This window comes from Staurois parvus, unplaced genomic scaffold (genome assembly GCF_062004578.1).
Source record: "Staurois parvus isolate SC_StPar_1 unplaced genomic scaffold, SC_StPar_1.0 ptg000097l, whole genome shotgun sequence".
Classification (NCBI taxonomy): domain Eukaryota; kingdom Metazoa; phylum Chordata; class Amphibia; order Anura; family Ranidae; genus Staurois; species Staurois parvus.
The window spans coordinates 6,409,654-6,437,177 of record NW_028317893.1 but is presented as its reverse complement, the minus strand read 5'-3'; the positions used below and the strand labels follow the sequence as shown (position 1 = coordinate 6,437,177).

Below are 27,524 nucleotides of genomic sequence, written 5' to 3'. Positions count from 1 at the left end.
CCTTAAAGCATTTTTTCAACATTTTAGTAGCTATTCCCCCCTCCTTAACCACTTGCCCTCCAGAGGATTTACCCCCCTTCCTGACCAGGCAATTTTTTGCAATACAGCACTGTGTTACTTTAATTGACAATTGAGCGATCATGCAATGCTGCACCCAAATGAAATTTATATCCTTTTTTCACCACAAATAGAGCTTTCTTTCAGTGATATTTGATCGCCTGTGTGTTTATTTTTTGCGCTATAAATAAAAAAAGACTGACAATTTTGAGAAAAATAAACAAAGTAATAGTTTTGACTTTTTGCCATTAAACATGTCCAGAAAAAAAAAAAAATCAAATTTCACATAAAACTTAGGCCAAAATGTATTCTGCTACATGTCTTCGCTTAAAAAAAAAAATCCCAATACGTGTAAATTAATTGGTTGACGAGAAAGTTGTAGCATTTACAAATGGCAGTATAGATACTGGAATTTTTTTTGGGGGGGTTTACTAGTAATGGCAGCGATCAGCAACTTATAGCAGGACTACGGCGGGCTGACACTGGAGGGAACTGACTTGATGTCACTGACATCCCCAGTGACACCAATACAGTGATCAGTGCTAATAAAAAACACTGACACTGTACTAATTTTAATGGGCATGAAGGGGTTAACATCTGGGGTGATCAAAGGGTTAACTGTGTGCGGTTTCACTATAGGGGCTGTGTGTGCGCTTCACTGTAAGCACACTGCTTTATATGGCACTGCTAAATTATGTATATACACACACACACACACACACACGAGATTTTGCGCAACCGTGCTGCCATGTAGCAGTATTTCTGCTATAGGGCGGCATGGAACTGGTTAAACACATAACCTGAGTCCTCTACTGATCCAGCAATGCACCTTGCTGCATGTCTTCTGTTTTCCTGGATTCACAGAGTTCGTTGTGTGGGCACTTGGAAAAGAGGTGGAGTGGAGAACACCAGTGAGGGACCCCAGAAGATGGTTTAAGAGACCGCTCCGTGCAATATCCTTGCACAGAGCAGGTATAACATGTTTATTATTTTAATTTAAAAAAATTAGACTTTAATATCACTTTTCTGGCATGAATCGACAAGCCGCTGTGAATAGTGGAAAAATCTTCAGAACAAGCAAAGAATAGAACACAAATCCACTCATGACACTAGCAAAAAACTAAGGCATGATGGTTGTGGATGGAGCAATTTTGTGCTGGCCAACAGCTGTTCTTTTTGTCAGTGCCAATTTCTCTTGTAAGCAGCTGTACCACCCAATAGTCTAAAACATCCTTTTTCGCTCAATGGACAACCCCCCCTCCCCCAAAAGGGCCAGTTTTCTATTTAGCAGACTACGAAAATAACTACGCTAAATACCTAGTGTTATTACTTACCCTTTTAACATCTTTTCCTCCGCCAAGACACCCAAGGGCTTCTGATCTCTGACCAAAGAACTCGCCTAAGGAGAGACGGAAGTAGCTTGCATCTTCTTGATAGAATTCAGATCCCATATGAGATTTAAGTAAAACATTAGTTTGGACCGGCATCTTCCATGATGAATCACCCAGACTAACAGAGAGATTTTCCAAATCCATCTTTTCTTCCTACGAATAGTATAAACATTATGCGAGGGAAGGTTATGTAGAGAAGTCACTCATACATTTAAAACTGATTCTCACCAAAGAAAATGAGCTCACAGAAGAGGGTTTTGTAAAAATAGATGAATCAGACATAATTTTGGGTGAAGATTAAAGACATAGCATCTAACTCAGTAACCCAGAAGTGAAATCTTGACATATTTAAAAAAAAATAAAAGCAAAGATTTTGTTCATTAACAAAATCACCTTCAGGTTCTCTGTACCTACCCCCCCCCCCCCCCCAAAAAACAAACAAAAAAAAAAACCTACTAGCTGTTTACGGACATTGAGGGCTGCTACTGGTGGACTTTCAGCAGCAGTGCTATGGCCTAGCAAGGTGCAGTAAACAACACTGCATAAGCCTGCACTACTCGACATTTTGTACAGTTTGTTTTGGGGAAGGTTCTAGCAAGCGTAGATTCCTGAGCAGGATGGGAGTCTTTAATGTGACAGAACAGCGATCCTAGCATGTTCCCTTTAAGATGTTAAAGCTAGGCTATCTGGCTACATTAATGGCATATTGGGCCAGATCATTGCATTAACATAGGGACACCGCCTATAAAAACACGGACTATAAAAAAACCACACATAATAAAGAGGTAACTATAGCTAGCTACATATTGCACTTCAATATCTTTAGTTATACCATGTACATCCAGGCTCCAGTCCAGGAAGGAGGATGGGACCATTTAACAAAATGTGCTTTTCTTTAAAGTGTTACAAAACCCACAACAGTAAAATCAGTCTATGTATGCAGTAAGGCATGCTTGTTATACTCACTGTGGAAGCTAAGGGGTTGATCCTATGCATTGTGTAAAAAGGATGTGTGATCCTGTCTTCTCCGATTCTCCCCTTCTTCCAATGTCTCCGAAATATCTCCTGACCAAAGACTAGGAGCAAGCTGCACGTGCTCAGTTTGGTGTGTATTGCTAGAGAAATTTTTTTTCTTGGGAGAGTGAATGTGATCAGCACAGGGCCAATCAACACTGTCCAGACAGAGGATCAAGGGTCCTGCATTCTCCTATAGGAGAATGAAAGCCCCTTCAAGCTGTAACCAGTGCTCTGCTGGACACTGATGGCATCACAAGACTGCTATATACGGCTACTGAGAATATATTTAGCAATTTATATTTACTGTAATAATTGAATTTCCATGTTCTGTGTACTGTGAGAGACCAGATATAGAGAATGCAGGGTCCTGGGTTTAGTAACACTAAGTCTACAAGTATAAACCGGGTCATTGCTGTGGAAGCTCCAGGTGCATTCATGGCTCATGACAGGTGCACACGTTAGCCAAAAAGTCTATGTGCACATCCTATGGAGTCCAAATTTAAGCTCTCAAAAAATGCTGCGTCGCCATACACCTACAGAGGGCTCACTGCATTTTAATACAAGTCCTCAGGGAGTAATAATCACATTTAAGCACATGGATCACCCACATAGTTTTACAAAAAAGGCTGTTTTGTTCTAAACAATTTGCAGAGTTTTCACAATAGTTCACCCTTTTAATGTGAGGGCAAACAGCCCATCAAGGAAGAAAACAGTCAGACGCAATGGTGCTTCTTGGCTTGCACCCTTCACTGTTAAAAGGTTAAAAAGCAGAGTGAACCCCTAATCAAACACATAATACCGCAACACATTGGTATTTTTGCAACATCAAGATTATTGTCTAGCTGGCTGTGTGTTAAACACAAGGGAACTTTTGTAATGTCCTTTTCATTCCTCATCACAAAGCTACAGTGGCAGGGGGAAATATTTCTTTTTAAACAACTAAAATGCATGCTGAATGTCTCCTCCCCCTAATCTACATTCAAAAGGAAACACTGCTCTTTTATTCAGGAGAATGAGCTTTAGGCTTTTCAAGCTAGGCAAATGCCTCTAAAAGAAAAACAAGTTAAAGAACTGCTTTATTAGAGGAATTCTATAGATTGGATTTGAATTAGCCGTCATTAAAATGTAAACCTTTATATAAAAAAAATTAAAGACCGCAAAAAAGTATATCAGCACCAATTCAGATTTATTCAATATAAAAGTAATTCAAAGTATACAGAGTTATAACAAAAATGCTTCACCTTGTTGCTTTGCCTATATTGTATAACAATTAAAGAGAGAAACTATAACAATTAAATGCAGACACTTACCTGAATGAATCTGTGCTCCTTTTCAAATTCATCCTGGTCTTCATCCAGCTTTGCTATGGCATTAGCTGTTATAAGATGAAATAATTAGCAAACAGGATCGATTGTACTTCCTAAATGAAATTATTGGGTCCAAATGAAACTCAGATAAAAAGCACCAGCCATACATCAGCCTGGCCTTTTAACACAACTCTTTGAGAGCCAAAACCTTGATGCTTTGACCTAAAAAGCTCTAGTAGCTTGTCATCTGAACAAGATATTTAGCTTGTGAAGAGGGCCAAGTAAAAAAGTCAAAATTATGATTGCATAAACCTGCAGGTGTAGCAATCAAAGCCAGACAGACAATCATTAAACGTAGATGTATTCAAAAATACAGCATGAAGAAATGGGAGTGAACAATGGCAAACAGAATAGATTTCTTTGACCTCTCTACTATTAAAGTGGTTGTAAAGGCTTAAGGTCTTTTACCTTAATGCATTCTATGCACAAAGTTAATAAACCTTTTCTGGGCAGCAGCCCCCCCAAATACTTACCTGAGCCTGATCCAGTGATGTGCATGAGAGATACTCAGTGTAGTATATTACATCAATTTATTTAAAAAAAAAAAAAACAAGTAAAACATATAATCAGGTGGCAAGTGAAAGTGACCCACTGACCCTCTTAAAATTATAGGTGGCCGCCGGGCCTCCACATGGCACCGGCGGCGTAGTGTCAATGACGTCCACAGGCTAATTATATGTTTTGTTTTTTTTTTAAATAAATTGAAGTAATATACTACACTATGAGTATCTCTCTGTGTTCTCTGTGAGGGGTCTTTCTCCCAATTTCACAGCCACAGAGTGATTTCAATCCCAGCCCTGGTTCCATTGAAGAGGAATATCCTATCCTGGGAGCTTCCTAACCTGCAGGATCTCGTTTTCCCACTAGAGGGCGTTATCGTCATCCATTTCAGCACATATCCATTTTCTGACCAGAGGGAGAGAGGGGAATCTCCAGGATTTCTTACACACATGCATATTTTAAATGCGCTTCTGGTTAGTTTGCATTCTTTCCATTGGCACTGGGAATTAATGAGCACCTTTTCAGGACTAATATTGTGTTGATTTGCAGGATTTGATAATTTTACAGCGCTGCATTTTTATATGTATATGTTTTACTGAGGATTTTTATATGCGTTTATCCTGGATGTTCAGCTGCGGTTTCTTTGAGAGCGCTCACTGTGTGTCCTTTACCCATACAGCAATGTATATTAACCACTTGCCTACTAGCACTAATTCCCCCCTTCGTGCCCAGGCCAATTTTCAGCTTTCAGCACTGTCAAACTTTGAATTATAATTGCACGGTCATGCAACATTGTACGCATATGAAAATGTTATTTTTTTTCACACAAATAGAGCTTTCTTTTGCTGGTATTTAATCGCCACTGTGTGTTTTATTTTTACACTATAAACTAATAAATTTGAAGAAAAAAGTTATTTATTTATTTCAGGTACTTATATAGTGCTGTCCATTTACACAGCGCTTTGCACTATATATATATATATATATATACAGTCAGGTCCATAAATATTGGGACATCAACACAATTCTAACATTTTTGGCTCTATACACCACCACAATGGATTTGAAATGAAACAAACAAGATGTGCTTTAACTGCAGACTGTCAGCTTTAATTTGAGGGTATTTACACCCAAATCAGGTGAACGGTGTAGGAATTACAACAGTTTGCATATGTGCCTCCCACTTCTTAAGGGACCAAAAGTAATGGGACAATTGGCTTCTCAGCTGTTCCATGGCCAGGTGTGTGTTATTCTCTCATTATCCCAATTACAATGAGCAGATAAAAGGTCCAGAGTTCATTTCAAGTGTACTATTTGCATTTGGAATCTGTTGCTGTCAACTCTCAAGATGAGATCCAAAGAGCTGTCACTATCAGTGAAGCAAGCCATCATTAGGCTGAAAAAACAAAACAAACCCATCAGAGAGATAGCAAAAACATTAGGCGTGGCCAAAACAACTGTTTGGAACATTCTTAAAAAGAAGGAACGCACCGGTGAGCTCAGCAACACCAAAAGACCCGGAAGACCACGGAAAACAACTGTGGTGGATGACCGAAGAATTCTTTCTCTGGTGAAAAAAACACCCTTCACAACAGCTGGCCAGATCAAGAACACTCTCCAGGAGGTAGGTGTATGTGTGTCAAAGTCAACAATCAAGAGAAGACTTCACCAGAGTGAATACAGAGGGTTCACCACAAGATGTAAACCATTGGTGAGCCTCAAAAACAGGAAGGCCAGATTAGAGTTTGCCAAATGACATCTAAAAAAGCCTTCACAGTTCTGGAACATCATCCTATGGACAGATGAGACCAAGATCAACTTGTACCAGAGTGATGGGAAGAGAAGAGTATGGAGAAGGAAAGGAACTGCTCATGATCCTAAGCATACCACCTCATCAGTGAAGCATGGTGGTGGTAGTGTCATGGCGTGGGCATGTATGGCTGCCAATGGAACTGGTTGTCTTGTATTTATTGATGATGTGACTGCTGACAAAAGCAGCAGGAAGAATTCTGAAGTGTTTCGGGCAATATTATCTGCTCATATTCAGCCAAATGCTTCACAACTCATTGGACGCCGCTTCACAGTGCAGATGGACAATGACCCAAAGCATACTGCAAAAGCAACCAAAAAGAGTTTTTTTAAGGGAAAGAAGTGGAATGTTATGCAATGGCCAAGTCAATCACCTGACCTGAATCCGATTGAGCATGCATTTCACTTGCTGAAGACAAAACTGAAGGGAAAATGCCCCAAGAACAAGCAGAAACTGAGGACAGTTGCAGTAGAGGCTTGGCAGAGCATCACCAGGGATGAAACCCAGCATCTGGTGATGTCTCTGCGTTCCACACTTCAGGCTGTAATTGACTGCAAAGGATTTGCAACCAAGTATTAAAAAGTGAAAGTTTGATTTATGATTATTATTCTGTCCCATTACTTTTGGTCCCTTAAGAAGTGGGAGGCACATATGCAAACTGTTGTAATTCCTACACCGTTCACCTGATTTGGATGTAAATACCCTCAAATTAAAGCTGACAGTCTGCAGTTAAAGCACATCTTGTTTGTTTTATTTCAAATCCATTGTGGTGGTGTATAGAGCCAAAAATGTTAGAATTGTGTCGATGTCCCAATATTTATGGACCTGACTGTATATATATATATATACATATACACACATACATATATATATATACACACACACACACATATATATATATACACACACACACACATATATATATATATATATATACACACACACACACACACACACACACACACACACACACACACACACAGTGGGGATCGAAAATGTGGGCACCCCAGCTAAAAATTTGTATTAATGTGCATAAAGAAGCCAAGGAAAGATGGAAAAATCTCCAAAAGGCATCAAATTACAGATTAGACATTCTTATAATATGTCAACAAAAGTTAGATTTTATTTCCATCATTTACACTTTCAAAATAACAGAAAACAAAAAAATGGCGTCTGCAAACGTTTGGGCACCCTGCAGAGTTAATATCTTGTACTGCCCCCTTTGGCAAGTATCACAGCTTGTAAACGCTTTTTGTAGCCAGCCAAGAGTCTTTCAATTCTTGTTTGAGGTATCTTTGCCCATTCTTCCTTACAAAAGTCTTCCAGTTCTTTGAGATTTCTGGGCTGTCTGTCACGCACTGCTCTTTAAGGTCTATCCATAGATTTTCAATTATGTTGAGGTCAGGAGATTGTGAAGGCCATGGCAAAACCTTCAGTTTACGCCTCTTGATGTAATCCCCCGTGGATTTCGAGGTGTGTTTAGGATCATTATCCATTTGTAGAAGCCATCCTCTCTTTAACTTCAGCTTTTTCACAGATGGCATCAAGTTACCATCCAAAATTTGCTGAAATTTTATTGAATCCATTTTTCCTTCTACTCGTGAGATGTTCCCTGTGCCACTGGCTGCAACACAACCCCAAAGCATGATTGATCCAACCCCATGCTTAACAGTTGGACAGAGGTTCTTTTCATTAAATTCTGTGCCCCTTCTTCTCCAAACGTACCTTTGCTCATTCCGGCCAAAAAGTTCAATTTTAACCTCATCGGTCCACAGAACTTGTTTCCAAAATGCATCAGGCTTGTCTATATGTTCATTTGCAAAGTTTAAACGATGATTTTTGTGGTGAGGACGTAGAAGAGGTTTTCTTCTGATGACTCTTCCATGAAGACCATATTTGTACAAGTATCTCTTTATAGTGGAATAGTGTACCACAACTCCAGTGTCTGCCAGATCTTTCTGGAGGGATCGTGCAGTCAAACGTGGGTTTTGAATTGTTTTTCTCACAATCCTGCGAGCTGTTCTGTCTGATATTTTTCCTGGTCTTCCAGATCTTGCTTTAACTTCCACTGTTCCTGATGACTGCCATTTCTTAATTACATTCCGAACAGAGGATATTGACATCTGAAAACGCTTTGCTATTTTCTTATAGCCTTCTCCAGCTTTGTGAGCGTCAACTATTTTCTGTTTCAGTTTTCTAGACAACTGCTTAGAAGAACCCATGGTGCTGATTGTTGGGGCAAGGTCAGATGAGTCTGGGCATTTAAAACCTTTGAGATTGACATCACCTGGTCTTCCCAGACGATGATTGAGAACAATCCATGACACTGGCAGGTCTCAGCTTTGCAAAGGGGGCAGTGCATGCTATAAATTCTGCAGGGTGCCCAAACTTTTGCAGACGCCATTTTTTTGTTTTCTGTTATTTTGAAAGTGTAAATGATGGAAATAAAATCTAACTTTTGTTGTCTAATCTGTAATTTGATGCCTTTTGGAGATTTTTCCATCTTTCCTTGGCTTCTTTATGCACATTAATAAAAATGTGCATACTTTCGATCCCCACTGTGTGGGTGTATGTATGTATGTATGTATGTATGTATGTATGTATATAGTACATTCACATCAGTCCTCAACCATCAAGGGGTGTACAATCTAAAGTTATTCTTTGTTTCTATTTTAAAATTTTGCAAACAGGTAATTTTTCCCCTTCACTGATGTGTGTTGATGAGGCTGCACGGATAGGCAGCACTGATGGGCACTAATAGGCTGCACTGATGAGGTGGCACTGGTGGGCATTGATGATGAGGCACTGATAGGCAGCACTGACAGCCCTGACTGGCAGCACTGCTGATCAGTGCAGATCTCCTCTGTGACAGCTGCCGGGTATCAGCAGTACTTTCCTCAAGCTGTGACAACAGGAATTCTCAAGGGTTTGTTAAGATGTTACATTACTGGAATATATTGAACAGTCCGCTTTTTGATAAAGGCCTCGTCAAACAATATTGTACTGGAAAATGTTTGGGAGGTGTAAAAAGTTTACCAGAAGTTTTTGTCATCAGTGTGGAAGACATCTGGGAATGATCTGGACAATGGAAAAGTTAATAGTTTTGGGTCCTTTTGAGAATCTTTTACTGTTGGTAATACAGCACTCAATTACTAGGCATTTTACCCTGTGAAAAAAAGGGTGCTAAAAATGGAAGCCAATAGGTCTAATAAAGTAGGACCTGATACTGGGACTACTCAGTCTTCAGAGACTTGGTTACACCAGGGGCTTTGACAGCTCTAAACCAGGAAAGTACTCTGTGGCTTACACAGTACAGAGATCTGGAAAGTGCCCCTAGCAGAGCCCAGTGCTTGAAATTCACATTTCAAGTAGGTTCCAAAATGGTCTGGTCCATCATCGTCTGGGAACACCCTACAAAACTATTACGGAGGATGCCGATACCAATAGCTGCAAAAAAGTTTCAACAAGTTCAAGCAGCTTGTGGATAGTTAAATCTTGTTTGAGCATAAGGAAAATATGGGGGGAAATGGCTAGTAAAAAGGTTAGATTGTTCTCAGTGGACAAAAGACACCCATCCTCCTAGAACACTAACAAAGAACTGAGGGATACTGGGAGTTAGAAAGGTTAAACAAGACTGGTCACTTTTTTTTCTTGCAATGCCAATAGTCTCCAGCAGGTGGCAGTGCAAACCAACTCCCTATGAATCCTGTGTTCCTCAATGAACAAGAATAATTTCCTTTTTCTGATGTGTTGGGCAAGGATATCTCTGTGCCATCACAAATACAGATAAGACAGTCCTGTATGTTAGGTCCATCTTGACCCACTCTAACCTAAGAAAGATGAGTTTCCACTCCACTATATGACAGATCTGGCCCAGTCTCCAGCACTGTCACAGAGTATAAAATGCCCCTTCATGGCCTAAAGCTATATTTCTCAACTAGAGCTCCTCCAGAGGTTTCTAGGGGTTCCTTAAGCAATTTCTACCTCTCAGATAAGTTCCCACTGACAGCACTGATCATTTTAGCTGTTAGGAGGTAATTCTTCCCAATGGCCACAAGTGTAAGGAGCATTCTTCCCACTGCGCTACATTAGTCTGGCTGGAAAAAGACCAAAGTCCATCCAGTTCATCCAAAATAAGAAAAAAAGAAAAAAAAAAAAAAAAAAAGGAGGTTATACTATACCCACAACTGATTCAGAGGAAGGCAAAAAAAACCCAGCAAAGCCTGATCCAATTTGCTCCAGCAGGGGAAAAAAAATTCCTTCCTGATCCCCCAAGAGGCAAATCGGATATTTCCTGGATCATCTTTACCTATAAATATTAGTATTCAGTTATATTCTGTGCATCTAGGAAAGAATCCAGGACTTTTAAAGCAATCCACTGAGCTGGCCAGAACCAACTCTTGAAGGGAGTCTATTCCACGTTTTCACAGCTCTTACTGTGAAGAAACCTTTCCGTATTTGGAGATTAAATCTCTTTTCCTCCAGGACGTAAAGAGTGCCCCCTTGTCCTCTGTGATGACCTCAGGGTGAATAACTCTACACAGAGTTTACTATATGAACCACTGATGTATTTATACATGTTGATCATATCCTCCCTTAATCTCCTCTTCTCAAAAGAGAATACATTCAATTCCTTTCATCTTTCCTCATAGCTGAGCTCATCCATGCCTCTTATCAGTTTTGTTGCCCTTCTCTCCACTCTCTCCAGGTACCCAATGTTAATTTAGTGAATTGGTGCCCAAAACTGAACTGTGTATTCCAGATGAGGTCTTACTAATGATTTGTACAGGGGTAATATGATATCTCTCTCTCTGGAGTCTATACCTCTTAATACAAGAGAAGATTTTGCTTGCTTTAGAAACCGCAGCTTGGCATTGCATGCAATTATTAAGCTTGTGATCTACCAGAACCCCCAGATCCTTCTCCACCATTGATTCCCCCAGCTGTACTCCCCCTAGTATTGTATGTATGATGCATGCATATTCTTGGCCCCCAGGTGCATAACCTTACATTTATCAACATTAAACCTCATTTACCACATAGTTGCCCAATTACACAGTGCATTGAAGTGGACTTATAAATTGGAGACATCCTGTAAAGACGTTATTCCACTGCAAAGCTTGGTGTTCTCTGCAAAGACTGAAATGGTATTTTTAATCCCAGACCCTATGTCATTTATAAATATATTAAAAAAGTAAGGGTCCAAACAATGAACCCTGGGGTACACCACTGACAACCCTAGACTAGAGTATGAATCATTAACCACTACTCTCTGAATACCATCTTTTAGCCAGTTTTCTACCCATTTACATACTGATTTTTCCAAGCCTGTAAATTTTTACCCTACACGTTAGCCGTGTGTGGGGAACTGTGCCAAACGCTTTAGAAAAATCCAAGTATAATACGTCCACATCCACCCGTGTCCAAGGTTTTGCTCACCTTCTCATAAAAAGAAATCAGATTTGTTTGACAACTTCTGTCTTTCATGAATCCATGCTGCCTGCTTAGAATATTTTTTTCCAGCAAGAACCCATCTATGTGGTCTTTTACTAACCTCTCCAGTAGCTTCCCAACTATAGATGTTAAACTAAAAGGTCTACAATTAATTGATAAATATATGCACCACATTGGCCTTACACCAATCCAGTGGTACTATGCCAGTCATTAAAGAGTCCCTAAAAATGAGAAACAAATGACTTTGAAATGACAGAGCTCAGTTCTTTAAAGGACCAGTGGGTGTATGCCATCCAGTCGAGGTGCTTTATTCACCTTTTCTCTGTTTAAATGTTTCTGGACCATATCAGTTACAAGCCAATGTGGAGCATCTGGAGTGGTGTCAATACCATGCCCATTATGGACAAGAGCTCCCCCATGCTCTTTTTATACAGAGCTGAAGAAGTTATTTAATAAATTTGCCTTCTCTTTGTCCCCAGCTTTTTTTGAGTTGCAGATATAGTAATTTTTTAGTTGGGGTTCCCTGAGACTGGAAGTTATTTCAAGGGTTCCTCTGTGTTGAAAAAGTTGAGAAAGGATGCCCTAAAGTATTGGGGTGTGTCTTTATTCCTGGCATCTGAGCAGAACAGCACAGGAGGTGTGGGGTAAAGGTGAGAATATGCTGTGCAACAACATGATTACATCCCCCCTTCCTTTACAAAGAACTAAAGTGGGGACTGTATACAGGGCCAAATCTAGCCTATCTGATCTGGGGGTGCAGTAAAAAAAAAAAAAGTCAAGGGGCATAATGTAAACACTGTGTGAATCACTGACAGTCCTTTGATTAGGTTGGTTAAACAGACCCCGTGCCCCATTACATCAGATGACCCCACCAGAGTGCCCACTTACATCAGGGTCCCCATCATGGTGCCCCCCTCATCAAATGTCACCATCAGAGTTCCCTTTGCATATGATGAGTGATCCCCAAACTGCCCCCTTACATCAGGTGTCCCTATCACAGCCCTTACATGGACTGTCCCCATCAGTGTGCCTCCTTACATCAACTGTCCGCATAAGGCTGGCCCATACATTATAAAATGTTCTGGTACAATTTTCCTTTAGACTTACCAAAACCATATAGGAGGTCAAGCCTAAATATTTTCAATTTGCATGCAATCATGCAAACCCTTGCGCTACATAGTTGACGCTAAATCTAAAGCAAATTGAAGAAAACTGTATAATGTATGTACAGCTTAAGACTCGTGCACCAGTGGATTTACTCTCAGAGGCATATAGAACAGAAGGCAGCCAATGCGCAGGAATTAGTAAAAACAATGTGTCATTTATTAAACGGTTGTCAACCAGCCACAGTACATATACTGCGGCAGGGCAGCACCGCTGCACAAAATCACGTATATATACGTGATTTTTCATATGAGGTAGGAGGAACGCGACAGCACTACCCGCGCCACCGATCGCCGCCGCATGTATTGCAATATGTGTAAACAAAATATCCCTATTTATTGCATAGTCTGCTTGAAAGGGTATATAGCAGTGTGCAGAGGGTCCTCAGAATTTCTAGTGTTAATATGTGGTTACACCCCTTTAGCACCTGATGGATAAATGCATGCACTAGCTGTTGGGATTTGAGCACAGGGATCTCTTGTTTGTCACATTAGTAGAGTCCCCAAAAAAGCAACGTTAGTGGGATCAGCCCCGGCACCTGCCAGCACCTGCGTTTAGCCCCTGCGCTTAAACCCCCCCCTTCTCCCCCAACAAGTGTAGTGTCAGTAGGTCACTGTCACTTGATACATTGTACACAATGGCAGAATCAGGCCTGATCTCTGTCAACACTTGTCTGTAAATTTCGATGACTCTCATAAGCAGAAGAGTGCCAGTACTAGTACCACGCTACCTTTTGGTGAACTGGCGAGCACCAGCGGCCTAGTACATCTTGGTCTTTCACATACCTCTTAGATTGTAAGCTCCCAGGATCAGGCCCTCCTAACTTTCTTGTATTGAACTGTATTGTTGCTGTATGGTCTCCCGTTATATTGTAAAGTACTGAGCAAACTGTTGGCGCTATATAAATCCTGTATAATAATAATACCAGCACTGCAGTATGACTTGGTGACGTGGCGAGTCCCATAAGTCCAGTACAAGCCGGTGCAGTGGGGAGCACAAATATTGTCCCTCAACCACCAAGAAATCGCACACAGGCCCATAGAGCCCCTAGTATCCTTGTGCTTGCAAATCACGATTGGCAGCCCAGAAATTCTGCAGCACCCGTACTTCCCCCATTCACCTAACCCTAAACATGGACATTACTAAATAAAATGAATTGCAGTTGTATTGGTCCACAGACCCAATTCATCATATGCCCATGTTCTCTGCTGCCATCGCCAGGCATAGATATGAGAGTATAATGTGTTTTATGCATTTCAACGACAATACACTGTTGACCTGGAGGTGACCCTGAATTTGACTGGCTCCACAAAATTCAGCCCCTTGTAAAAAACCTTAACCAAAAATTAGCAAATGTCTATACTCCTCAGCAGAAAATCTGCATCAATTTTTCTGGCCACCTTGCATGCAAACAATTTCTCCCCCTTCACGTGCGCACACCTGTGTGTACGAGCGTTGACCCTCTGTTGGTATGTAAACATCAGTTGCATCATGCATGTGAGGTATCGCTGAAAAAATCAGATCAAGGGCAGTAAGTCTAACACTAGACCTCCTCTGTAAATCTAAAATGGTAGCTTGTAAAGGCTTTTAAAATTGTATGCAGTTTGTCGCCATTGCACGGGGCATGCGCAGTTTTAAATTATGTCATGTTTGGTATCTATTTACTCGGCATACCATCAAATTTTATATTCTACCAAATAATTGGCCAATACATAGTTTTTTTGTGCATTAAAAGAAAAAAAAAAGTGTATTTTCTTTTTAAAATTTGCTTTTCAAAAATCGCTGCGTGAGTACTATGTGACATAAAAAATTGTAGCACCCACTATTTTATTCACTAGGGTGTCCGCTTAAAAAATATATATAATGTTTGGGGGTTTAAATTAATTTTGAAGCAAAAAAATACAGATTTTTTTTCATTTGAAAAAAAAGTGTCAGAAAAGGCTTGGTCCTCAGGTGGTTAGACGAGTGAGTGATGTATGGCATAAACTTCTAACGCTGGGCATAAAATGCCCCCACCACCCTTTTGGGAAAGTAGACACCCCAAACTATTTGCTGAAAGGCACGCTGAATCAATATAAGAATTTGTTTACTACACGTTTTTGGAAAAAGACAAAACTTTTTTTTTTTTTTTTTTTTTTACACAAAAATTGTCACTTAAATGATTTATTGCTCACACATGCCATGGGTATATGTGGAATTACCCCCCAAAATACATTCTGGTACTTCTACCGAGTATGGGGGTACCGCATGTGAGAGACGTTTTGGCAGTCTAGCCAAGTACAGGACCCCAAAATCCAATGTGCACCTTCAGGCTTTTAAAGGGCTTTATTTCATTACACTTCCTTACTACCTATCATAGTTTCAGAGGCCCTGAAATACCAGGATAGCACCTGACCCCCTCCCCCCCCAAATGACCCCTTTTTGGAAAGTAGACACCCCAAGGAATTTGATAAGAAGCATGGTGAGTATTTTGCAGATCTTTGTTGCCACAAGTTTTTGGAAAATTAAGAAAAAAAATATATATATACTGTATATATTTTCTTTTTTTATATTTCAAAACCTTGTGAGAAAAAAAATGATTTGCAAAATACTCAAGATGCCTCTTTTGAAATTCCTTGGGGTGTCTAATTTCCGAAAAGGGGTCATTTGAGGGTGTTTGTACTGTCCTGGTATTTTAGCACCTCAAGAAATGTGATAAGCAGTCAGAAAGTAAAAGCTGTGTAAATTCCATTATGTATACCATAGTTTGTATACACTAACTTCACACAAACCAATCAATATACACTTATTGGGATTTTTTTCAACCAAAAACATGTAGCAGAATACATTTTGGCCTAAATTTATGATGAAATTTTAGTTTTTTTGGATAATTTTTATGACCAAAATGAGAAAATATTGTATTTAAAAAAAAAAAAAAAGTTTCTTCAAATCTTTGTTTATAGCTCCAAAAATAAAAAGTGCGCAGGTGTTCAAATACCACCAAAAGAAAGCTCTATTTGTGTGAAAAAAAGGACATAAATTTAATTTATCTACTGTATTGCATGACCGCGCAATTGTTAAACTAGTGCAGAGCTGTCTAGCAAAAAAATGGCGTAAATTGCAGTATCTATGCCATAGTTGCAGACGCTATAAAGTTCACACAAAGCAATCAATACACACTTATTGTGATTTTTTTCACCAAAAAAATGTTGTAGAATACATTTTGGCCTAAATGTATAACTGAGTTTACTATACATTTTTTTTATAGCTGAAAGTAAAAAATATTTTTCTTCAAAATTTTCATTCTTTTGTTTATAGCGCAAAAAATAAAAAGCGCACGGGTGATAAAATACCACCGAAAGAAAGCTCTATTTGTGAGAAAAAAAAGATGTAAATTTGGGTACAGGGTTTGGGTACAGCATTGCATGACCATGTAATTATCAGTTGAATTAATGCAGCATAGAACCAGTCCTGACTGTACAAGACAGGAGGCCAAGGGGACAGAGGGCATATCGGTCACCGGTCTTGTGAATAGGATATGGCTGGAACAGAGAGCTCTTCACTGAACACAGAAGTCTGAATATCTAACATGCAAGAGAACTATGCACTTTAAGACCAACAAAATATTTAAAAAAGGTACAGAAGCACCTGTATTCATATGTAATAAAATTTCTGCCTGGAGTTCAGCTTTAAGCTTTAAATTCTTCACTCCAGACCGAGTCATGTCACGTTTGCATGGGAGTCTGTGAAAGCAGCTGCTCCACAAAAGCATGGCAATATGGTCACTGAAGCCTTTAATATATTAGCACTGTTGAAGGAAAATATGAGGCTTTTGTCCAGTAGAGACAAAAAATTATATATATATATATATTAAGAAAAAAAAACATTTTGAGTCCACAACTTTTATATTAAATCCATCCTAAATGTGATTATATAGTATATCATACTTACAACGTGATAACATTTTCTATATAATATAATCAGATCAGATTTCTGGGATTGTCATGCAAAATAAAATGGTGGTGGATAAATTTTATATTCAAATAATCAACCTATACTGCACATGGGGTGTTTTTTGTTTTTTTTAAACAGTGATTGATTAACCTGCAGTGAAATGTCACATTCACAATAAATATATGTGTAAGAAAACTTACTGTGTGGTCAGGTACGCTGGATTGGGGAAAAAAAAAAAATTAAAGAATTACAAATCCTTACCTCCATCAACAAAGTCTCCCGCATTAAACTGGTTGTCAGTTGTTTCAGAAAAATCTGCAGTAGGATCATTATCAAAAGACTTGTAGTAAGCAAGATCGGTAACCCATTTCCCTTCTTCATTTTGGTATACCACAGAATGTGTGGAACTCTCCCCTGAAAAAAATAAAAGATTTTTGTACTCACTATAAAATCCTTCAGTTGGAGTCCATTGAGACACACAAGAAATCTTTTACCTCTGGATAACACTGCCACCTACAGAAAAGTTTGAACACTGGCAAACAAAAAATTGTAGGCCAACCAAGTATAAACCCTCCTTCTGCCAGCATGTCTCCATTTTGTAGCAAGCGGTGCTGAGAGCATGATCATAAACAGAGGAATAGGACCTGTATCCCTCAACGGACTCAAAGAAAAGGATTTAACAGCCAGTAAAAAGAACACCAACAGATCCAAGAAAAATAATCAGCAGATGGGGAAGGTCCTGAATGACTGTATGGCTAAACCTGGCATCAGATGAGGCTCCAATGTCCACCTGGTAAAATTCAGAATATGTGAAAAGACCAGGAGGCAACCTTGAAAATCTGATAATGGCCTGCCCGAGTCAGCTAAACATGGTGGAAAGAGAAGGTCCATCTGGGAAGAAAAAGAAAAAAAAACAAAAAACCAGTGGCTGAGAGATGCTCATCGTCCAAACCTCCAGACCAAAGAGGGAAATTTGATTTTGGTGAACTGGAGCCTTAAAGCAGTATGTATCAATTTGGATGAGACAGACCATTTAACACTGGCAACAGTACAGCATTTATTCCAAAAGGCAAAAAAAATGTTGCTGTACCTGATTATAAAGTGTGAGCTGGAATTTGGCTTCAATTTGTTTTTGTATGCAAATATGCTAATACATTCAACAAACCACCCCCTAAACTGACAACGTTGCTGTCTGCTGTGCCTCCTGTGCTCAAACAGAGTTGTAGCTCACTAATACAAGAGGTGTGTTACTGTTCAGATTACCAGGTGAAAAAAGTAAAGAAAACATCTAATGATTGGTAAGCAGCCGTATAACACATTTTTGGTTCTGGGTTTAATACAGCTTTAAAAAAGGAAAAGAGAAGAATGACTTGGTGGGGGTGAAAGGCAGAAAGTATCTAAGGCCATAAGAAATAGGGAAATTTGGGCATCGATATTGAAAATATGATTGAGCATGACAAAATTTTACGACGTCTGCCAGGAGACTGATTTTGAGCACCGATTTGTGTGCGACTGGGAATCAAGACACAAAAACTATTTCCAGACAGCTGCAGCGCCTCAGATGTGCATCATCCATGGGTGTAGAGTGGGTGACAATACAATGGGCCCCATCCCCCTCGGGGCCCACGTTCAGTGCACACAATGTACCCATGGATGATATGACACTGGAATGGAGGCTATGACACCTTGATCCAGAGGACACAAGCGGGTTAGATAGAGATCTGCTAGTTCGTGCAGAGGCTAAGGAAAGATGGAGGTGAAAAAATAAGTGGGCTAGGAGCAAAACTAGCTTGTAGCCCCTGCAAATGACCTCTTGCATACAGACATCTGAGATGCAAGCTTTTCAAGTGTCCAAAATGGTTAATATTCCCCCCAACTTAGGAAAGTGGGGGTCCATCTTCATGCAGAGGAACAGAGTAAGGTCTGCCAGAGGTTTCAGGTTTACTCAAAACCAGGTTTAGCGGGTTTCAAATGGCTCTTGCAGGAACATTTAGTATCAAAATGAACTTTACTTTCCATTGAGGAATGAATCTCACCCGTCAGTGGCTTATGCGTCTTCCCCTAAGAAAGATGCGCTCTTACTACCAAGAGAGTATATATAAAAAGGCTACGTTTGTTGAAGAGCGTTCAGATCATTTACATTTTAGACATCTTCCTCAATCCTCTAACTGAAGTGGTCTCCACATGTGTACTGATAAAACAAAAATGTGGCTTAAAGCTCCAACTGTTCTATGACCATTCACTCAAAAGTATTCACAGTATTGGCAATGTAGTCTTTAAGAGGGCTTTTCCCAGTCATCCAAGGTTGGCAAAAAAAGAATCACAGTAAAGACCAAATGAACAGCAAGGCCCATCAGTGAGAGCAAAGTTCTGGAGAGGGCTTCCAACTATTTATTAATTCAGCCCTTTAGCCCGGAGCATCCTCCATGGGAATGGTGGTTGCCTTGTTAAAGGCCAAGTTCACCTTTTGGAGCATGTTACATCCAGTTTTGGGGTGTAACATGTTCCATACCTGCCCCCCCACACCCCTGATAAATGGGTGGGGGATCCACTTCCTTCACCCACTGTAACATTTTGATAACAGCATGGCTCCACCTGCACAGCCATGGCACTCATTCACAGGAATCTGTTAATGGAAAAACTGCAAGTCCTGTCTGCCACTGCGGCAGATGGCTTGTAGTTCTCAATGGACAGTGAGCAAGGTGATCATGCTCACAGTCCATTCACAGTGCCTATTGCTCTGTGACCAAAAAGTCCATACAGAGGTATGGGCAACAGAGCTGCAGGCAGTGTGTACAGGAGCCTGACACTGCACTTGCAATCTACTGATCTTTGGTGGAATGCTCTGCATGTTCCTGTGATAAAAACAAAAACTTTTTCCTGCAAAAAAAAAAAAAAAAAAAAAAGTGCATTTATTTCTTTTTAAAGGTGAACGTATCCTTTAAGAAAGGACAATGCCTTGAGAACACTTCCCTCCCAGCCATCCTCTAGGATAGCACATGAGATGTGGATCAAGTAGCAGTGCTCTGTGCATACCTTCAGAGATCTTTACTGGAAGATTTGCTTATTTGTTTTCCCAGAAGAGACCAAGACTAGATGGTGTCCAGAGAGAGAGAGTTAATTCAGTATCTTAGGCATAAAAAGGTTTATGGTTCTGTTTGGAGACAACCACTTTTGTTCGTCACATTTGTGCTCTTTGCGTGGAATCTGAGGGTAAACAAGCCTCTAAACCTACCTTAGCAATATTGATTACAAAAGCCATTTCAGAAGCCTACAGCAGTATGGATACCGATTCCCCTATCTGGGTGAATGCACACTTCACCAGTGCCTTAGCAGTATCAAAGGCTAACAGAGATGGTGCTACCCTGGAGCCACCTTGGTACTTCCAATCCTATACACCTTCCCTGCAGTAATTGTGCCTGTATTGTTCAGTAGACCTGATTTTAATGTGAGTAGTCATTTCGGATGTTGTTTATAATAAAGTATTTGACATATTACACTATGGGAAGTCTTCTTGCTTGGATCTTCCATGTGAGGTACTGGAGATGATAGAGGTCTGTGGCCATATCTGGAGCATGCCTGTGAGTGTTTGCCAGCGCCATTGGAGAGGACACCTTTTTCTTTGCCATTGAGGACCATCTATTTGGGATCATCATTTGAGGTTTTTTATGCTTTATGACTCCTTGAGGTTGAATTTTGAAGGGGAGCATGCACGCTAGCCGGTGGAGATTTATATGTATATTTTCATCACTAGATGTCTCACGGCGTGTAAAAGATTTTTTGTGTTCCCGTTTTTTTGGGACTGCCATCATTTATTTGGGACTTATTCACTTTATCTAATCAACACAATCAATTTTGTTATTATTTCCTTGTATTCACTTCAGTCACTAGCATAGTATTAGCACATTGTGCTGCCTTTATTGTTATTTGTTATTGTCTGCACTTATTCATGTTTTTTGCATATGTTGTTTTCACACTTGGATGAGGGTCATGTGTGCATTCATTTTCTGATTTATTGTTCATGCACTGAGTAGCACAGCACCAATTCAATTCTTTTAATGGCATAAGACTGTGACTCTTTAGAGACAAGCTCATCTAGACAAGAACATAAATGGTTCAGAATCAGAGTTTTAGTAGCCAAAGGCTCAGAAAATGTCAAGGCTACAGGCATGTGGCCACTGTGATCAGAGACCACAAATTACAGATTGACTTGCATGACCTCCTTATGAAGGCCTCCTCTGGATCCTCTCACTCAAACTCAATGGAAAAAAGGGAGGTAGATTTGGAATCCTATCCCCAAAAAGCACTTTTCCAATTCTTTCTTCACTTCCCTTTCTATCATACAGATCTGTCCACAACCTTGCTCCAAGCTGTAATCACCAACTTTGTATTAGAATATCACCCAATCCATTAACTCAGATCCTGCCAAAACCTCCTGCTCTCCAATACCCTCCTTCCATGCTCACCTTCAGGACTTCTCCAGAGCCTCTCCTTTCCTTTGGAGCTCCTTACCTAACCAGAGTTGGGCTCCTACTCTGTACCTTTAGACCATCCATAAAAACTAATCTTTTCAGGGAAGCCTATCCAGACTATACCTAACAACTCTACCTTCTCCAACCCATCCACACAATGTTATCACCTTTTCTATCATTTGACATTGCCCATTAGATTGCACGCTGTTATGAGCAGGGTCCTACTAGCCTCTTGTCTGGATTTGTAATGTAAGTGTACTGTCTTTTATATTGTAAAGTTCTGTTCAAACTGTTGAAGCTGTATACATTCTGAATAATGATTAAAATCCCCAGCCAAAAGGGCAAAGGAAATTTCCACACCTGACGAAGCTAGGGAAAGAGCAGAAACAGAAAATGAGATTCTAAATAGGGATGCACCAAAATCTCAGCCACAGAAACATATTGGCCAGAAATAGCTCTATTGGCATTTTGCCAACAGGAAAAATTTAGCAGATACAGGGGACTGTGTGTACTGCCGATATGGAGGGGAAGGGGGGGGGGGCAGAGAAAGGCAGGAGAGGAGCCGTGTATACAGTGACAGTCACTATATTAGTGCTGGTTTTTAAATGCAATTGCCAGGGTTTTTGTTCTTCACTATAGCTCAGAGAAACAGCTGTCACTTTCCCCAAGCTCAGTTTCTTTCCTAAGCTAAAAGAAACAAAAGTTTCCTTTAGCTCCAGGGAAAGTGACAGATCATTATCTAAGCTATAGTGGGGGGGGGGGGGGAAAGGAGTCAGCAATTGCATTCAAAAACCGGCACTGACATAGTGACAGCCAGTGAGGGAGTCTCTCTGTATACACTGCTCCTTTCCTGTCCCCTCCTTGCACACACTGCCCCCCTCCACCTCCCCCCTACAAAGATGGCCTGTCACTCATATCCAATAAAATCACAAGTTAATAAAAATAAATAGAAATATACATAAAAGTAGGAAACAAAATTCAAAAAAGTGGAGCCTCCCCACCCCCACATACGCAGACATTTCGGTTTGGTTTTTGCCCACATGCATTCTGAATTTTCGGCATTGGTGTCGGCACCAGAATTTTCATTTCGGTGCACCACTAATTCTAAGATAAGAAGACATCATTCCAGGCTGCAGACATTGGCAGTGGGTAGCACTGGAGTGGTTGATAAATTGTGAGCTGCAGGAACCGTTTGCAGAGGGACTTCCTCTGTGTGCCTAGAATCAAACATGTTAGAATCATGTGTCGGTTAGACAACGTAAGGCTCAAGGTATGAGGTAAGGCCTCAGGTATTATTATACAGGATTTATATAGCGCCAACAGTTTTGCTCAGCGCTTTACAATATAAAGGGAGAGACAATACAGCAACAATACAGTTCAATACAAGAGGGTTAGGAGGGCCCTGCTCCTTGGAGCTTACAATCTAAGAGATGAAACACAAACTGGTGGTAGCAGATGAGGGTCAGATGGCCAAATGTGACTACAGTCACTGCTGGAGGGCAGCAGAAAAGGCCAAATATCAGAGTTCTACATGGCTCATGGCAAAGCAGAAGCAACAGCAGGGAAATTCTTCAATTCTGAATGGCAGGAAAGTATGTCAGAGCTCAGTCCATCTGTATTAAACTCTTCCAGGTGGAGACTGGCAGGAAGCAGGAAATTTAAAAATGGAAAGTGACCAGTAAATAAGGCTCCTGATGCTCAGCTTATTGAACGAAGCAAGTCTTCAAAGACAGGGCCAATGCTGAGCCAATGCCAGTGGCTTTGGGCCTGGAAAGTGGTTAACAGCTATGTTAGTCTTTTACAAAGCAGACCTAGAACACTAGCAAAAATAAAAAAAAATGAGACATGCTGGTAATAGGAGGTGTTATTCTGGATTGGCCTACAGTTTGCCAGTGTCCATTACTACTGTAGACGGCAGTATAAACCAAACCGAAACTAGGACTGAGCATAGATAGCCATCTCACATATATCCAGCTTTGCCTAAAATACCAATTTGTTTTTTAAAGATTTTGGCAACTACAGTCCAAAGACTCTAACACAGAGCAATAATTAAGAAAATACCTGGGAAATATTAAGAAAGCATTAGTAAAGTAGTGGACTTTGATTGAGACCTGGATGAGAATTTGTGGCTTTTTTTTGTTTAATACAGCAACATCATGAGGAAGATGTGGCCCTAGTTTTTTCTTTTTTGGACAAACTTTAAACAGTAGGTACTGTGTTAAAAACAGCAGTAAGTACCACTCAATAACATTTACATTTAACTACCATACTTGACAGACCAGCACCCACGTTCTACCTGGCCAGCACCAGCGTTAAGCAGGAGAAAGACAAACCACACAAACGCCAGATGATTAGGGGACTAATTCACACAGTATAAAGTGACCAGATGTTTTACTGCAATGTAAAATGTCTGTCACACAAGGACACACAGAAAACAATTGTTCTCCACGTGTACCATTCACACTGCAACACAAAAAAAAAAAAAATATGAGTTGAATGATGATTCAACTCCTGCGCATGTGCAGTAGTTACAACAGCCTGTGCCAGCCAGTCAAGAAAAACTTAAGACCAGCACCCAGAAGAAGCCAGAGAGAAAACACTCATGCCAGTGTGGGACCTCATCATTGTGAAAATGCTGGATTAAAAAAGTACTGAACACTTTAGTTCCACTTTAATTCCATGTGTAGCATTAACAAAATTATAAAACCTGCTTATGAAAAGTAGTGCTAACATCGGAACTTACCTTTTTCACTGCCACCTTGATCAAAACTCCACTGAAAGGCCTGTGCTTGAGAAGACTGCCAGGCATCTGAGGAGGCTTTCACATTTTGTAAATAGGTAGGAGATAAATATTCATCTGATAAACCACCAACAGTGGTACTAGAACCTGTGATCTGAACAAGTACAGATTCAGGTCTCTCATGATTCAACTCGTCGTCACTGATACTAGAAGAAAGCATCTTGTGGAAGTGAGGGCCATTTTCCATGACAGACTGATTATTCGGTGTTCTGCTTTCTTGGAGGTAAAGAGAGTCCAGTTTATGAGCAACGTTGGTTTCTGAAAAATCCAGATTGCTAGAGTGCTGTTAAAAAAAAAAAAAAAAGTGAAAATGTGAATTTTTTTATATTTTGATTTAAATAAACTATTTACAGAACATAACAGTTTATATTTTAAGAATGTGTGTAGAGCGAACATAAAACAAGAACATAAAACGGAAGACTTTAAAGCAAGTTCAGATTTTGAACATAATATGGATAAAAGCCAGAACTGTACATAGGTTCACTAGAGACCTCTGCTGGCAAGCCTTTAAATCCTACGAATGCTTTAAAATCTGAAACAGGACTAGGAAATGCTTCCAAACCACAAATATTAAATTTAATGGAATTTTGTCTTGTCACCAGTTTTTAAAGGTGTATGCTTTTGTGCCATGACTACAGACGAAAACGTTTCTAGAAATTTTGAAGCCATGGGGAAAAAAAACTTTTGTTTTTTTTTCCTGGGAAAAAAATGGAAATTACTTTGAACGGAAAATTGGGGAGAAAAAAAAAAAAAAAATCAGTGTGGAGTAGTTTCAGAAAGTGAAAGTAATTTTGTTACACCAGGAAGGTGAAATGACACATATATAAAAGCATGCTTGAAATTAAAATACAGCTTATTCAGTAAATAGGCTAAAAACTTGCTTTTAAAATTTGTGATTTGAGCAGAAAGTGTTTCTGGAATTAGAACTCTGGAGACAAAAGCTACTTGCACTTTCATTTTGTTCCTCATAATTTCACCCCATAAAGTAATTTTTAATGTCTTTAGGGCACCTTCGGCATGCCAGGATGATTTTGCCATCCTTGTAGCATTTGGAAAGGAATATTTCTTCTCACAATATTTGCAAATTGCTTTCAGCAGAAATTGCTCTGTGGAAATGTTTCCAAACTCTAGATGTTGGCCTCTCCATTTTACTGAGAGGAGGAAAGAAAAAAAAAATTACTGAGCAGACTATAGGGAAACATTATACTGTGATGGCGGCGAACATTAAGGCTGCTTTCAAACTGATTTGTTTTAATTCCACTTTCGCTTTTAAAAAAGCGGAAGAAAAATGTGTGACCATGTATTCCTATGGAACCCTTCACACTGTCTGTTGCGGGTCAGGTGTATTTTTTGTTAAATCCTGTTAGCTGCAATTTTGGAGCACCTCTCCACTGAAATCAATGGAAAAAGTGGCAATAACACATTTAAAAAACGTACCAGCAGTGCATTTTTGGTGTGTGTCTTCTGTTCTGTAAAAAGATAGAGCCCAGACTCAAACTGAACTGAAGTCTTTCCCCTTCAGTGCCCCTAGTGGCAGAAATGTATATTTCTCTTGTTTGGGAACTGCACTGAGAAGAAGTGTTAATTGAATTGCATTCCAGGATTTGCTTGTCTTCAGCTGAGAGAATTTGCAATAATTTAAACCTTTACATAATGTCTCCGGAATCTCTCATTAAGGTCTTACTTATCATTGTAAAAGAACATATTCCACACTCTTCCTTCTTGTTCAACTTTTCCGGGGGAACCCCCCCCCCCCAAAAAACAAAACAAAAAAAAACAAAAACCGTTTTTTGCCCCCAATGTTAGTTTTTTTTCTCCAAGGCCTTCCCACCTTTATCCATGGCACTTGATTTTACTACTAATTAAGGCTAGCCAAACACTTGTAGACTTGTCTGCAACAAGAGAAACTGATTCCCCCATCCAAGCCAAACAATACTGATGGAGGAATCTCCCTCGCAAGCTACTGTATTCAGATAGCATCAGACAGCATGCAGTGAATGTTCAGCTGATAATTTCCCACCTGTTTCAGTCAATTTTTTAATCTACTTTTCCTAAGCGGATTCATGAGGGCAAGGCCACCTCATGCTGAATTGACCAAAATTTGAACCATGTATGGTTAGATTGTGTCATGGACTTGCAATAAGTAAGCAGCAGAGGTACGGACGACAAACTTGTTCCGTGTCAGTAACACACATTACAAAATTAAGGTAGACATTACAGGTACAAGTGGAAACAGAGGGCCCTGCTCGTTAGAGCTTACAATCTAGGAGGAAGGGTTGAGTGATACAAAAGGTAATAGTTGTGGGGGGGATGAGCTGATGGAGGAAATAAATGGCGGTTTACTAGGTAGAAGCAGGATAGACTTCTTTAAAGAGAAAGGTTTTCAGGGATCGTCTACAGGTGGATAGATTAGGAGACAGCCGGATAGATTGGGGTAGAGAGTTCCATAGGATGGGCGAAGCTCAGGAGAAGTCCTGGAGGCAAGCATGGGAGGAGGTGACACGGGAACTAGAGAGCAGAAGGTCTTGGGAGGATCGAAGAGAGCGGTTTGGTTGATATTTTGAGACCAGGTTGGTGATGTAGCTGGGGGCAAAGTTGTGGATGGCTTTGTAAGTTGTTGTTAGTATTTTGACTTTTATTCGTTCAGCAAGTGGAAATCAGTAGAGGGATTGGCAGAGACAGGTATCAGACACTGAACGGTTGGTAAGGTGGATGAGCCTGGCAGCAGTATTCATGATGGACTGGAGGGGGGATAGCCTATGTAAAGGTAAGCCAATGAGGAGGGAGTTGCAGTAATCGAGTCGAGAGATTACCAGGGAGTGAATTAGGAGCTTTGTGGTATCATTGGTTAAAAAGGGGCATATTTTGGAGATGTTGCGGAGGTTGAGGTGACATGATTTGGACAGGGATTGGATGTGAGCTTGAAAGGATAGTTCAGAATCCAGGGTTACACCTAGTGCCTTGGCATGCAGGGATGGGTTGATAGTAAAATAATAATAAATCATGGCAAGTAAGGTAAAACATGATGCAAATATTTCTAGACCTCCTTGATTGTGCACATGCTACTTTACATTTTCCTCAGAATTCACTTACATTATTTGAATTATCTTTGAAGGTTTTACTCTGGTCTTGTTCCATACCATGTCTATTCAATTCTTTTCTAATCTCGCCATTTCCAACAGGAGCCATATGGTCCTCAGGGGTCTATTGGAAAAAAAAAAAAAAAAAAACTGAACAAAGCAATCCAATCTGCAGAACCGACTAAATGTACTAGCTACTGGAGTTTCAAGTTTGGACCTATGACAGTCCTTACTCAAGTACAAGTATATAACATGATTGAAAACATCAATCTTATAAACCACATTGTCAAGATCTAAAACAAGTATCACCTAAAAACATTAAACCATATTACTATTGATATTTGTTACATATTTAAAAAGAAATAGTTGCAATGCCACTAGCATATCCAACACAGGCAAACCTATAAAAAGATTAAAAGGTCCCCGTTATTTACCACAGCAATGGAGCCCCTCACTCTTGCAACACATTCTAGCCTGG

The 27,524-nt window shown here is 40.0% G+C and overlaps 1 protein-coding gene across 2 annotated transcripts in view; it reads right to left on the bottom strand.

Moving 5' to 3' along the window:
* CEP192 (centrosomal protein 192) overlaps positions 1–27,524 on the bottom strand; it is a 317,843-nt gene that overhangs the window by 188,217 nt on the left and 102,102 nt on the right. For both annotated transcript variants that reach the window (XM_089671050.1, XM_089671051.1), the window contains exons 12-16: positions 27,060–27,170; positions 23,910–24,249; positions 16,956–17,108; positions 3,776–3,840; positions 1,392–1,601 (exon numbers count right to left, since the gene is read on the bottom strand). In XM_089671050.1, coding sequence (XP_089527176.1) covers positions 1,392–1,601; positions 3,776–3,840; positions 16,956–17,108; positions 23,910–24,249; positions 27,060–27,170 — 879 coding nt within the window. The remainder of the gene's footprint in view (positions 1–1,391; positions 1,602–3,775; positions 3,841–16,955; positions 17,109–23,909; positions 24,250–27,059; positions 27,171–27,524) is intronic.